Source organism: Aotus nancymaae, unplaced genomic scaffold (assembly GCF_030222135.1).
Source record: "Aotus nancymaae isolate 86718 unplaced genomic scaffold, 86718_ANA_hifiasm-v0.15.2.pri h1tg000067l, whole genome shotgun sequence".
In the NCBI taxonomy this organism is placed as follows: Eukaryota; Metazoa; Chordata; class Mammalia; order Primates; family Aotidae; genus Aotus; species Aotus nancymaae.
Genome location: NW_026988482.1, coordinates 27,310,245 through 27,324,598, shown reverse-complemented (window position 1 = coordinate 27,324,598; position 14,354 = coordinate 27,310,245). Strand labels below are relative to the sequence as shown.

The 14,354-nt window shown below is 42.5% G+C and overlaps 1 protein-coding gene across 50 annotated transcripts in view; it reads left to right on the top strand.

Annotated features, from left to right (window-relative positions):
- Window positions 1–57: 57 nt before the first annotated feature.
- PBRM1 (polybromo 1) overlaps window positions 58–14,354 on the top strand; it is a 153,860-nt gene continuing 139,563 nt past the window's right edge. For 9 of the 50 annotated variants that reach the window (XM_064367191.1, XM_064367185.1, XM_064367168.1 and 6 more), the window contains exons 1-3: window positions 58–222; window positions 6,081–6,233; window positions 7,744–7,841. In XM_064367191.1, the coding sequence (XP_064223261.1) occupies window positions 6,096–6,233; window positions 7,744–7,841 (236 nt within the window). In that variant the 5' untranslated portion in view covers window positions 58–222; window positions 6,081–6,095. Of the gene's footprint in view, window positions 223–394; window positions 559–3,638; window positions 3,825–3,883; window positions 3,901–4,076; window positions 4,203–6,080; window positions 6,234–7,743; window positions 7,842–14,354 lie in introns of those variants that run through there. The other 41 variants (XM_064367184.1, XM_064367178.1, XM_064367167.1 and 38 more) reach the window with 21 other exon arrangements.

Sequence of the window (14,354 nt, the reverse complement as noted above, 5' to 3'; positions counted from 1 at the left end):
GCGTGCGCGCGCACGCAGTGTCGCGCAGAGCAGGAATCGCTTGGCGGCGGCGGGGCTGGTTTTGCGGCGGCACCGGGAGGGGTAAGGGAGGTGAGGGCGGCGGGTGCCGAAGCGACGGCAGCAGCCGCGGCCAGAGGAGCTATAGCAGCAGCCGTGGCGGCCACGGGGCGGGGCGCGGCGGTCAGTGACCGCGGCCGGGGCTGCAGGCGGCGGAGCGGCTGGGTAAGGCCGGGCCCAGGGCGGGTGGGGCCGGGCCCAGGGCGGGTGGGGCCGCTCCCCCTCGGCCAGCTGCCGGGCCTTTGTGTGGGCCCGGGCGGGCGGGAGCCGCCGCGGAGGCCCCGCCCCGGCCGTGGGGAGACGCGCCGGTCGGGCCGGGCGCGCGGGGTTGGGCGGGGCGCTGCGGCGGGCCTCGGGACAGGCCCGGTAGCCCTGTCGCACCTGCCGGCAGGGACAAAGGCGTACTACCGCCCGGAAACTCCCCGCGCCACTCTTTCCCGCTCGTCGCGGGGCAGCTTCAAAGCTGTCAACGTTTCCCTCAGTCCCCAATACTAGTGACAGGTCGGGAAAGTCCTTCATTTCCTCGGTTGCTCAGGGCCTTCTTTTTTGTTATTGTTGTTTCTTGACGGTTCGACACAAACTCTTGGTGATTTTCTTCCTTTATTTTTTCTGGGTATTTTGATCAATGGGACTTGTATTTATAGTAGAGGCCAGATATTTCAGCTTCTCATCTCAACACCGCAAAGAATCTGGGATTTTGGGAACTGTGTATTTCTTGGTTTGGGGAAGCACAGTTTTGTTATAATAAGGGAGAAGTTTTAATTTAAAGGGGCAGAAAGAGTTGCAAAAATATAGAAAAAATTCTGAAAAATAAGTACACGGTATAGTGGATATAGAAATTCTTACAATTATAGAAGCATGTGTTGGAGTAAAACATTTTAACTTATTTTCCAACACACTAGGACTTTCGACAAATAATTTCAGGTATTTTTTTTTCCTCCCATTTGACTATGTGCTTTTCCTCAAAAAGTGCAAATTGGACTCGTGCACGTGAAAGAGTAGCGTAATTTTTGCTTTATTACTTACAATTTGCCCATATTTAATTTTGAGCTCCAAAATGGAAGATTGGAAAAATATGTTTTGAAGAGGTGTTTCAGATTAAAACAATAAAGAGTTTGTGTGTGGATGAACGGAAGGGACTTGACCGCTTTCTTTGGCTTTGGGAATGTACAAAATACCTCAAATGTTAATATCCTACCAAAATTCCCAAGATAAGTAAATTGTGGTATAGCTATATAATAGATTAGTGTCAAAGCTATCAAACATCATTAGGAAGAATGTTGACTTGGAAGAATCTTCATTAAGTTAAAACACAGGCTGTAGAATAATACATTTGGTATGTTAACATTTTGGTAAAATAATAACAGGTAACTAAGGCATAGATAAATACCAAAAATTGTGAATGACAACGTTAAGGATGGTTTTTTTTCTCTGAAGCAGGTTTATAGGTGTTTTTTTTTCCTTTGAGTCCTATTTTCCAAGATTTTGTTTTAAGCATGTATTGTAGTGCTAAATATCACTAGAAATACAGGAAAAGGCTAAAAGTTCATAAACTGTAAAAATACACCATTTGTCTATACTGTCAGTATTCTCCCAGTTGCACATTATTAAGTATTCTTAACTGTCCTCTATCAATTATTGATTGTCAGATTTTTGAACTTGTAACTATAATCAAGGCTGTTTTAAAACTTGGAATTGAACTCTGGAATCTGTCTTTCCTCTTCATGGAAAAACAAACAAAATTGCTGAAGGAATACTTACAGTGCTTTTTTTTTTTTTGAGGCAGGGTCTCACTTTGTTGCCAGGCTAGAATGCAAGTAAAGTGATCATGGCTCGTGGAAGCCTTATATACTCCTAGGCTCAAGCAGTCCTCCCACCATGGCATCCCAAGTAGCTAGGATTACAGATGTGCAGCACCACACCCAGCTAATTTTTATTTTTGTAGAGACAAGGTCCATCTATATTGTCCAGTCTGGTCTTGAACTCTGCCTTAAGTGATCCTCCTGCTTCAGCCTTCCCAAGTGCTGAGATTATGAATATGAGCCCCTGTGCCTAACTCAGGCCTTTTAAACTATACAAATAAACTTCTTTTTTTAAAGGTCCCACTTAAGTGCACTTTTTTGTTTATTTTTTTTTTTTGAGACAGAGTCTCACTCTGTTCCCCAGGCTGGAGTGCAGTGGTGTGATCCTTGCTCACTGCAACCTCTTCCTCCTGGGTTCAAGCAATTCTGCACCTCAGGCTCTCAAGTATCTGGGATTACGGGCATGCACCACCTCACCTGGCTAATTTTTTGTATTTTTAGTAGAGACGGGGTTTCACAGTGTTCGTCAGGCTGGTCTCGAACTCCTGACCTCAGGTAATCTGCCGGCCTCTGCCTAAATTGCTGGGATTACAGGCGTGAGCCACTGTGCCTGGTCCTAAGTGCACTTTTAGCACATTTATTAAAAGATAAATTGAGCACCTAACCTATACTAAATATTATTCTATAAGACCGGGCTATAAAAATGAATAAGATGCTGTTCCTGTGCCTGGGGAACATGCAGAAGTGATTTCATGGACATCACTTCACTGTTCCAACAATCTGAGAGATATAGAACACTTTATGTTCTTTTTGTTTGAATCAGGCTCTCACTCTGTCAACCCAGACTGGACCGCAGTGGTGTGATCTCCGCTCACTGCAACCTCCCCCTCCTGGGTTCAAGTGATTCTTGTGCCTCAGCCTCCTGAGTAGCTGGATTTACAGGCATGTACCACCTCACCCAGCTAATTTTTTTTTTTTTTTTTTTTTTTTGTAGAGACAGGGTTTCACCATGTTGGCCAGACTGGTCTTGAACCCCTGACCTCAGGTAATCCACCTGTCTCAGCCTCCCAAAGTGCTGGGAGTTACCCAGCTAATTTTTTGGTTTTTCTTTCTTTTCTTTTCTTTTTCTTTTCTTTTTTTTTTTTTTTTAGTAGAGATAGGGTTTTACCACATTGGCTAGACTGGTCTCAAACTCTTGGCCTCAAAGTGATACACGATACACTGGCCTCGGCCTCCCAAAGTGCTGGGATTACAGGCATGAGCCACTGCGCCTGGCATTAAGTTCTCATTTTAGAGATGAAGAAACAGATCTGAGAGGCTGTCACTCAGGCAACATCAAGCTGATAATCAGAGGTGGAAGACTTGGGACTCCTATTCTGGTCATATGTGCAAAGGTCCTGTGGTTTCTCCTACTTCATAACATTGCCCTTCTTGCCAAACTTCCAAAATACATTTTAAAACGTTCCTTGGTTAAAAAAATACTTTAAAATTATCCTTAAGTTGAATCTTTTTCTTGTCTTACCAAAGTAAATTAATGATTCAAGGATTTTGGGATATTGTATCATCTAAATTACATACATATTGTGGTAATTTGTGTTTTGTTTTTTTTTTGTCATTTGATTTTCAGTGAATTATTTATAAAAGTAATTTTGAACTCCTGACAAAATGGTTGGCTTTTTTTTTTTAAACCTTGTCAAATTTTTATATGGTATCTCCAATGCAGCTAGGACTTTGGAAATAAATGTTCTTTCTCTGAATTTTTTTTGTGGGGTGGGTGTTTTCTAGACCTTTTGCTCACATGAGCCATTCTTGGTTTGTTCCAGCTTGCCAACATTTGGTGTCACATGTGAGCCTCCCACATGTATTCACTCTCCATTCCAGCTCTGTGATTGAACTCTGCTCTTATTGACTAGGGGGCAGTTGGGCAGGCATGCTTCATTCCTGGAATTGACAGTCATTCCTAATGTGAGTAAAGGGGAACCTCAATGAGACATCTTTAAACATATGAAAGCATTTGGTTTTAAAATGGAAGAACTGTCAGGTACTGTTAATGCCTGAGCCTTTGCAAGTTACAAGAGAACTGATATGCCTGTTTTCTCCATTTTCTGTATCTTCCTTTAGCAGTTCTATTTGAATGTTTTCTGTCTATTTGTACTCGTTTTTACTCCTTCTGACCCTTTTCTATTTCCCCCTTCTCTGCCTTGTTCTCTTTTTCAGTTTTGAATATACTAATACTGAATCAGTACTTCTAAAGCCCTTCCTTCTCCCACTGGCTTCACTTGGCCTTCAGACATAATGAGGAGACTGGCTTTTCGAGGCGCTGGTTGTGCTCTGGTAAAGCTGGTAAATTACTGATTATCTACACCCTTTCCCTTATCTGTCCTTCCTTGCCTTTTTCCTTCCACCTTTCTTAAATTTTTGTTACCCCTTCCATAAAGATTCCCTCCTTATGTTCATCAAATTCACTTGTGTCTTTGTCATAGCTTGTTAAAAAGAGATTGGTCCTAATTTCTTTATCTTAACGAACTAAGCCTGGTTTATCAGCCTTTTATATAAAAAGAACAAAAATCAGCAAAACTTGGCTAAGTTTTGGCTAAGCATTTTGATGCTTTTAACCACTTTTAGCCACTTCAAACTAATAATACTGTATAACAAACTGAAGCCTAGAGTAAGGAACATCATCATGGTAGATTTTGTTTCAAACGCTATGTGGTCTTTAGTTTGGAGAAAGAGGTGAGACTTCTCTTTTTTCTCAGTTGCTCACCAGGATTTTCAAATGTGTTTGTTTTGCTGCTTCTTTCTGTTTTCTGGAAATCCCCAACTTTTCTCTCCATACCACTGGCAACTAGTGCTCTCCTGTTCTAATCATTCTAATCTCCTGGTATCATAGTGTCCTGAAATTCAGTGTTTCCCTGTGCCTTACAATTATGAGGTACTCTAGTTGTATGAGGTACCTCATAATTGTAAGGCACATGGAAAAGCAGATGATGTACTGACTCCAGAAGTGATATACCTTGGAGCCTCTGAACCCCAGATCTGCCCGACTACCTCAGGGACTGAAGGATCAATACCTTTAGTGTCAGTGAGTGAAACTGGTATCTTTTAGCTTTAGAAAAAGGCCTTTGAAATCACAATATACTGTTTGATAATATTGTTAAGATTGTGTTACAATATAAGCATTGCAGGACTTTCTTGGATATATACTGTCCATCTGTAGCAGACAATTTCAGTGGTTGCATTTCTTGTGTTATAGTTAAATGCATGTATTTGTAAAGTTGTCTTAAGATTAGTTTCTTAGCCAGCCCCAAACTGAGAGCAGATATTTATGTGTGACCTAAAAGCTCATGTATAAGGTGCTCTTGAGAGGATCTACTAAGATTTAAAGCTATGATTTCAAAATTTATGGGCAATAGAGTACGTCATATCACTGAAAAGGAGATTAAGTTGGATTAACAGAAGAATTTCAAAGGACAGTTTTTCTGTACTTCTGTCTACATATAACAAGTCACGTTAAGTGTTTTCCAGGGATATGTTTTGTGGATCCTGTTTTAATGAATGGAGGACATTCATTTTCAGGGTATTAATTTTCGAGTACATCTAAAATACTAAAAGGTTAATTGTCCTCTGTCCCCTTACCTTTTTGCATTACTCATTTGTCCTAGGCTCTGCTTCCTACTCTTTTCCACGTGGTGGCCTGCCTAGCAAATGATCATAATTGTACGGCATGTGGCAAAGCAGATGGGTGCTGGCTCCACTAGCAAATGATCATAATTGTAAGGCATGTGGCAAAGCAGATGGGTGCTGGCTCCAGAGGTGGATATATTGAGGCCTCTATACCTCAGGCCTGCCTGACTGTCTAGGGGCTAAAGGATTAATACCTTCAGCACACTAATGTACTATTACATGTAGGTTGGGAAACTCCAGTCTAGGGCAAATTTGGAACCAGATGTTGTTGAATCACTCAGATTGGTGATATACAAATGAATATACTTTTGTTGAATTTGTCCCATCATAATGGAAGGTATAGCACTCTGGTAAGTGAAACACTGCAACAAGGAAGTCCAGGACTTAAAAAAAAAACAAAAACCTTATAGCTAGTTAAACTGTAACATGTTAAAATGTCCTCCTAAGTGAGCCAGGAGTTTGATGGCAGGTGACCAGCTGAGGGCTTGGTGACAGAGTCTATTTAAATGTAAGAACATGGCTAATTATTTCTTTTAGAAGAAGTTGGATTCCATGGGTTCCAAGAGAAGAAGAGCTACCTCCCCTTCCAGCAGTGTCAGCGGGGACTTTGATGATGGGCACCATTCTGTGTCCACACCAGGCCCAAGCAGGAAAAGGAGGAGACTTTCCAATCTTCCAACTGTAGATCCTGTGAGTAACTTGGTTCACTTGGTTTCTGCCTGCTTTTCCCACGATTACCCTATCTTCACTTTAATGGTAAAATGGTTACAGTGCAAGGTGTCTCCACTTTTTTTTAAGATTCTCTGAATTGATAGTCTTTTCTTTTATGAACAGTATGTATTCAGCTAAGTCTTAGAGTAATAGTATAGTCTTACGCATAATTTCAGTGTGTTACATCATATATTCATTTAGCAAATAACTATGTACCTATCATGTGAAAGTACTGTTCTCATGGTTGAGATTTAGCCATGTGGGAAACAAGCCCATTTTTCACATGGAACTTAGATTCCAGCGGGGGAAGTAGAGTGTAAACAAGTAAACAAATAAAGAATAATGTACCCTCAGCTAGTAATAAGTGCTAAGAAGAAAATTTTGGGTGATCTGGGTTGTTTTGGTATGAATCCCCTGGAAGAGAGTTCCAGACAGAGAGAACCAGTGCTGAGGTGCTGGGTCAGGGATGGGTTTAGTGTGTCATGGTTACAGAGTAGTAGATGGTCAGGAAGGAGAAGGAAATTGCCAAGCTCCACCCATTCAGAGTATGTAGGGCCCACACAAGCAGCATTAGGAGTTTAGAGTTTTATTCTGTATGTACTGAGAAACCCTTCTGTTGGATGGCTTTAAGCAAGAGAGTGATAAACTGATTTAGTTTAAAAGACAAAATCGGCCGGGCGCGGTGGCTCACGCCTGTAATCCCAGCACTTTGGGAGGCCTAGGCGGATGGATCACGAGGTCAAGAGATCGAGACCACCCTGGTCAACATAGTGAAACCCCGTCTCTACTAAAAATACAAAAAAATTAGCTGGGCATGGTGGTGCGTGCCTGTAATCCCAGCTACTCAGGAGGCTGAGGCAAGAGAATTGCCTGAACCCAGGAGGCGGAGGTTGCGGTGAGCCGAGATCACGCCATTGCACTCCAGCCTGGGTAACAAGAGCGAAACTCTGTTTCAAAAAAAAAAAAAAAAAAAAAAGACAAAATCACCACGAGCATAAATGTGGTGGAAGATACCAAAAAGTTAGTCAACTTGATTGTTTGAAAGGAGACATACTTGCCAGGCGCGGTGGCTCGCGCCTGTAATCCCAGCATGTTGGGAGGCAGAGGCCAGTGGATCATGGGGTCAGGAGTTCAAGACCAGCCTGACCAACATAGTGAAACCCCATCTCCTAAAAACACAAAAATTAGCTGAGTGTGGTGGTGCGTGCCTGTAATCCCAGCTACTCGGAGGCTGAGGCAGGAGAATCACTTGAACTCGGGAGGTGGGGGTTGCAGTGAGCCGAGATTGTGCCACTGCACTCCAGCCTGGGTGACAGAGCAAGACTCCATCTCAAAAAAAAAAGGAGACATACTGTCAGCATATTTCAGCCTGTTTGGTAATATTGAGAGTCATCATTTTTCTTATCTACTTGCCTAGAAAATAATTTTTATGCCTACACTGACTTTCTGTTCACTTTTTTGGTGATTTTTCTCCTTTGCTAATGCGTAGATTGCCGTGTGCCATGAACTTTATAACACCATCCGAGACTATAAGGATGAACAGGGCAGACTTCTCTGTGAGCTCTTCATTCGGGCACCAAAGCGAAGGTGAGTTGGAAGCCCATCAGTAGAGTGCGGGGGATTTGGTCCAGAGTCCATGTTTAAAGTGTTTGGAAATTGATTTTTTTTTTTTATTTAGAGGAATGGCTTAAATGATACTGGGGTCCAGTGTTAGGCTTTAGTAATCAAGCTGTAGTGAAGCTTTTTTTTTGAGACGGAGTTTCGCTCTTGTTACCCAGGCTGGAGTGCAATGGCGTGATCTCGGCTCACCGCAACCTCCGCCTCCTGGGTTCAGGCGATTCTCCTACCTCAGCCTCTTGAGTAACTGGGATTACAGGCACGCGCCACCATGCCCAGCTAATTTTTTGTATTTTTAGTAGAGACGGGGTTTCACCATGTTGACCAGGATGGTCTCGATCTCTTGACCTCGTGATTCACCCGCCTCGGCCTCCCAAAGTGCTGGGATTATAGGTGTGAGCCACCGCGCCCAGCCCGCATTTTTTTTTTTTTTACTAAAAATCTCTTTGGGCCAGGCACAGTAACATGCACCTGTAATCCCAGCTACTTAATTTTTTGAGCCAGGCACAGGAGCATGCACAGGTAATCTCAGCTACTTGGGAGACTGAGGCAAGAGAATTGCTTGAGCCAAGGAGTTTGAGACCAGCTTGGGCAACCTAATGAGACCCTGTCTCTTAAAAATAAAAACAAGGCCAGGCACTTTGGGAGGCCGAGGTGGGTGGATCACAAAGTCAGGAGTTCAAGGCCACCCTGGCCAAAATGGTGAAACCTTGTCTCTTCTTTAAAAAAAGCAAAAATTAGCTGGTTGTGGTAGCATGTGCCTGTAATCCCAGCTACTTGGGAGGCTGAGGCAGAGAAATGCTTAAACCCGGGAGGTGGAGGTTGTAGTGAGCTGAGATTGCGCCTCTGCACTCTAGCCTGGGTGACAGAGCGAGCCTCCGTCTCAAAAAAAAAAAATGACCTATGCAGAAAGATCTCTTGGGGCCAAGAATTTGAGACCAGCCTGGGCAACATAGTGAGACCCATCTCTACGAAAAAATTTTTTAAAAATTAGCCAGGTGTGGTGGTGCTTACCTGTAGTCCCAGCTACTAGGGAGGCTGGGGTGGGAGGATTGTTTGAGCCTGGGAATTTGAGGCTGCATTGAGCCATGAGTGTCACTGCACTCCAGCCTGGGTGATTGAGCAAGACCTTGTCTAAAAAGAAATATTAAAAAAGAGTACTGACCTGGCATGGTGGCTCATGCTGTAATCCTATCACTTTGGGAGGCCTAGGTGGGCAGATCACCTGAGGCCAGGAATTCATGAGCAGCCTGGCCAACGTGTGAATAATGCTACAATGAGCATAGGTGTGCAGATACATCTTTGAGATCCTGCTTTCAATTCTTTTCAAAAGTGAGATTGCTAGATAATATGGTAGTTACATTTGTAGTTTTTTTTTGTTTTTTTTTTTTTTGAGATGAGTCTCTCTCTGTTGCCCAGGCTGGAGTGCAGTGGCATGATCCTGGCTCACTACAACCTCTGCCTCCCAGGTTCAAGCAGTTCTCATGTTCCAGCCTCCACAGTAGCTGGGATTACAGACACATGCCACCATGCCTGGCTAAGTTTTCTATTTTTAGTGGAGACAGGGTTTTGCCATGTTGGCCATGCTGGTCTTGAACTCCTGACCTCAGGTGATCTGCCCACCTCAGCTTCCCAACGTGCTGGGGATTACAGATGTGAATCACCGCCATAGGCCTATTTGTAATTTTTTTGAGGAACTGCCATACTGTGTTCAATAGCAACTGTACCATTTTATATTCCCACTAACAGTACACAAAGGTTCCACTTTCTTCATATTTTTTTTTTAACACTAGTCATCTTAATAGGAGTTGGTGGATCATTGGTTTTGAGTTGCATTTTCCTAATCATTAGTGATATTGAGCATTTTTTCATGCACTTGTGAGCCGTTTGCACATCCTTTTTTTTTTTTTTTTTTTTTTTTTTTTGAGACAGAGTCTCACTCTTGCCCAGGCTGGAGTGCAGTGGTGTGATCTTGGCTCACTGCAACCTCTGCCTCCCAGGTTCAAGTGATTCTCCTGCCTCAGCCTCCCAAGTAGCTGGGACTACAGGCACACGCTACCACACCTGGCTAATTTTTTGTATTTTCAGTAGAGATAGGGTTTCACTATATTGGTCAGGCTGGTCTCGAATGCCTGACCTCATGATCCACCTGCCTCGGCTCTCCAAAGTGCTGGGATTACAAGTGTGAGCCACCATGCCCAACCTAATTTTTTATTTTTAGTAGAGACGGGGTTTCACCATGTTGGCCAGGCTGGTCTCGAACTGCTGACCTCAGGTGATCTGCCCGCCTTGGCCTCCCAAAGTGCTCGGATTACAGGCGTGAACCAGTGTACTACCTGGCATCATTTGCACATCTTCTTTGGAGAAATGTCCATTCACATCTTTTGCCCATTTTTGAATTGGGGTGTTAGTTTTTCTTTGTTGAGTTTCAGGAGTTCTCTGTACATTCTGGTTATTTTTTTTTTTTTTTGAGACGGAGTTTCGCTCATTATCCAGGCTGGAGTGCAATGGCGCGATCTCGGCTCACCGCAACCTCCGCCTCCTGGGTTCAGGCAATTCTCCTGCCTCAGCCTCCTGAGTAGCTGGGATTACAGGCACGCGCCACCATGCCCAGCTAATTTTTTGTATTAGTAGAGACGGGGTTTCACTATGTTGACCAGAATGGTCTCGATCTCCTGACCTCATGATCCACCCGCCTCGGCCTCCCAAAGTGCTGGGATTACAGGCTTGAGCCACCGCGCCCGGCCCATTCTGGTTATTTCTTATTGATACAGGATTTGTAAATACTTTCTGTCATTCTGTAGATTGCTTTTTCATTCTGTATGGTGTCCTTAGATCCACAAAAGATTTTAATTTTCATGAAGTTTGTCTTTTTCTTTTGTTGACTGTCCTTTTGGTGTCATATCTAAGAAATTAATGCCAAATCCAGTATCATGAAGCTTTCCCCTATGTTTTTGTATTAGTCAGGGCTACCTTAGAGGGACAGAACTAGGCTGCAAATTTTCCAAACTTTTAAGCTCTGCTTCCCTTATAAAACTGAATCCTTTTAACAGTACGCAAGTCACCTCTTGAATGCTTTGCTTAGAAATATCTTCTTCTAGCCAGACGCGGTGGCTCACGCCTGTAATCCTAGCACTTTGGGAGGCCGAGGTGGGTGGATCACCTGAGGTCAGGAGTTCAAGACCAGCCTGACCATCATGGTGAAACCCCATCTTGAGAAAAAAAAAAAAAAAAGAAAGAAAGAAATATCTTCTTCCAGATACCCTAAATCATCTTTCTTGAGCTCAAAGTTCCACAGATGTCTAGGGCAGGGGCAAAATGCCCCCAGTCTCTTTGCTAAAACATAACAAGAGTCACCTCTACTCCAGTTCCCAACAACTTCTTCATCTACATCTGAGACCACCTCAGCCTGGTCCTTATTGTCCATATTGCTGTCAGGCTTTTGATCAAAGCCAGTCAAGTCTCTAGCAGGTTCCAAATGGTCTCACATTTTCCTGTCTTTTTCTGAGCCCTCCGAACTGTTTCATCCTCTGTTATCCAGTTCCAAAGTGGCTTCCACATTTTCAAGTATCTTTTCAGCAGCACCCCACTCTACTGGTACCAATTTACTGTATTAGTTTGTTTTCATGCTGCTAATAAAGATATACCTGAAATGGGGAAGATAAAGAGGTTTAATTGAGGTTCCATATGCCTGAGGAGGCCTCAGAATCATGGTGGGAGGCAAAAGGCACTTCTTACAACAGTGGCAAGAGAAAAATGAGCAAGAAGCAAAAGTGGAAACCTCTGGTAAACCCATCAGAGCTTGTGAGACTTAATCACTATCACATGAATAGCAGACGAAAGAAAGACCAGCCCCCATGATTCAATTACCTCCTCCTGGGTCTCTCCCACAACATGTGGGAATTCTGGGAGATACAATTCAAGTCGAGATTTGGATGGGGACACAACCAGACAATATCAATTTTCCTCCAAGAGTTTTATAGTTTTAACTCTTAGAGTTAGGCCTTTGATCCATTTTGAATTAATTTTTATATGTAGTGTTTAGGTAAGGATCCAGCTTTATTCTTTATATATGTATATCTAGTTTTCCCAGCATCATTTGTTGAAAACACTGTGCTCTGCTCATTGAATGGTTTTGGCATCTTTGTCAAAATTCATTTGACCATGTATGTGAGGGTTATTTCTAGGCTCCATTGTATTCCATTGGTCACTCTTTATACTAGTAGCACACTATTTTGATTACTGCAAACAACTATTTAGTGACAGAAGACTTAAAGGTTTTCCTCTAAGATCACAAAGACAGTGATGCCCACTTTCACCACTTCTATTCAACACCATGTTCACTGTGGAATAAATCCCACTTGGTTATGGTATATAATTCTTTTAATATGCTGCTGAATTCAATTTGCTAATATTTTATTGAGAAGTTTTGCATCAGTGTTCAGAAGGTGTTGCTATTCACTTGGCAAAATATTATGGAAAATATTTAGGGAAAGTTGCAGATTATAGGCTCAAACCTTTTGGAAGGCCTAAAGGTTTTACTGGGGCAGGCCAAAGGCCAGTCCACTAAGTTAGGAAGAGAGAAAAATAATCAAAGGCCTTCCCAGTTAAGTCTGTTTACCCCACACCCATTTGTCTCCACTCTGTTTACTCATGTTAATTTTGTGCTTTTTGGAGTGGTGGGGGGAGGATCAAAGGGAAATTGCCTGTTAATAGCATTTACTCTGGGCCTGAGAACCTAAAGCTTTTACCAGTCGCATAACCACTCTTTTGACTATGTTAATTATCCACAAGTGTGTTAACTTAGAACCTCTTTTGTAATGTCTAGGGAATAAATATGTAGCTAAACAGGGAATCTAGGTCAATTGGTTGCATTTCGCCCTCTAAAAGCAGCCAATGGCCATCCCTAGTCCACTTAAAACACTGTAATGGTGTAAGAGTGCATTCATTCATTGGTTAAATCAGAGTCTACAGGTCAAACTTCCGCAAAGGTAACCCACATCTCAATAAGGGATACTGATCTGTAGTTTTGTTGTTGTGTCTTTGTCTGCCTTTGGTATTGGGATAATGCTAGCTTCATAGAATAAGTTAGGACGTGATCTCTATTCTTCAGTTTTTTGGAAACGTTTCCTAAGGATTGGTGTTAGTTCTTGAAATGTCTGATAGAATTCGTCAGTGAAGCTATCAGTCTAGGGCTTTTCTTTGTGGGAGATTTTTTTTTTTTTTATTACTGATTCAGTTTCCTTACTAGTTATAGGTTTACTCAGGCTTTGTTTTTTTTTGTTTTTTTTTTTCCTGAGACATAGAGTCTTGCTCTGTCGCTCAGGCGGGAGTGCAGTGGTGTGATCTCAGCTCACTGCAACCGCTGCCTCCTGGGTTCAAGCAATTCTCCTGCCTCAGCCTCCCAAGTAGCTGGGATTATAGGGGCCCACTACCATGCCCAGCTAATTTTTCTACTTTTAATAGAGATGGAGTTTCACCATCTTGGCCGGGCTGATCTTGAATTCCTGACCTCGTGATCCATCTGCCTTGGCCTCCCAAAGTACTGTGATTATAGGTGTGAGCTACTGCACCCAGCCCAGGCTTTGTATTTCTTTAGTATGTTGTGTGTTTCTAGGAAATTATCCATTTCTTCTAATTTATCTAATTTGTTGGTGTACATATTTTCCTAGAGCGCTCTCATAATCCTTTTTATTTCTGTGGCATTGGTTGTAATGTCTCCTCTTTATGATTTTAGTTTTTGCATCTCTCTTCTCCTTTCCTTCTTCCCTTCCTCCTTCCTCTTTCTTTTTTTGAGACAGGATTTTGCTTTAGCACCCAGGCTGGAGTGCAGTGGCAATCACAGCTCAATGCAGCCTCAACCTCCCAGACTCAAGCAGTCCTGTTACCTGCATGCCACACACCTGGCCTATGTATATGTAAAACACATTAAAAATATGTTGCATATATATATTTTTTATTTATACATATGAAAATATGTATGTTGGATCCTTACCTAACACTACGTACATATATTTTTTTAAATGTATATAATGTTAGGTAAGGAGATATAGATGTGTGTGTGTGTGTGTGTGTATGTGTGTGTGTGTATATATATATGTATTATTTTTTATTTTTTTGTAGAGACAGGGTCTCCCTATGTTGTCCAGGCTGGTCTCAAACTCCTGGGCTCAAGTGATCTACCTACCTTGGCCTCCCAAAGTGCTAGGATTATAGGCGTGAGCCACCACACCCAGCCTCTCTTTCTTTCTTAATCTAGCTAAAGTTTTACCAATTTTGTTGATCTTTGTTTAATTTTTAAAATTATTTTTCTGTTCTCTAATTTCATTTATCTGCATTCTGTCTGTCTATTTATTTATTTATTTGACACAGTGTCTCTCTCTGTTGCCCAGGCTGGAGTGCAATTGTGCAATCACAACTTATTGCAACCTTGACCTTCTAGGTTCAAGTGATTCTAATGCTTCAGCTTCCCAGGTAGCTGAG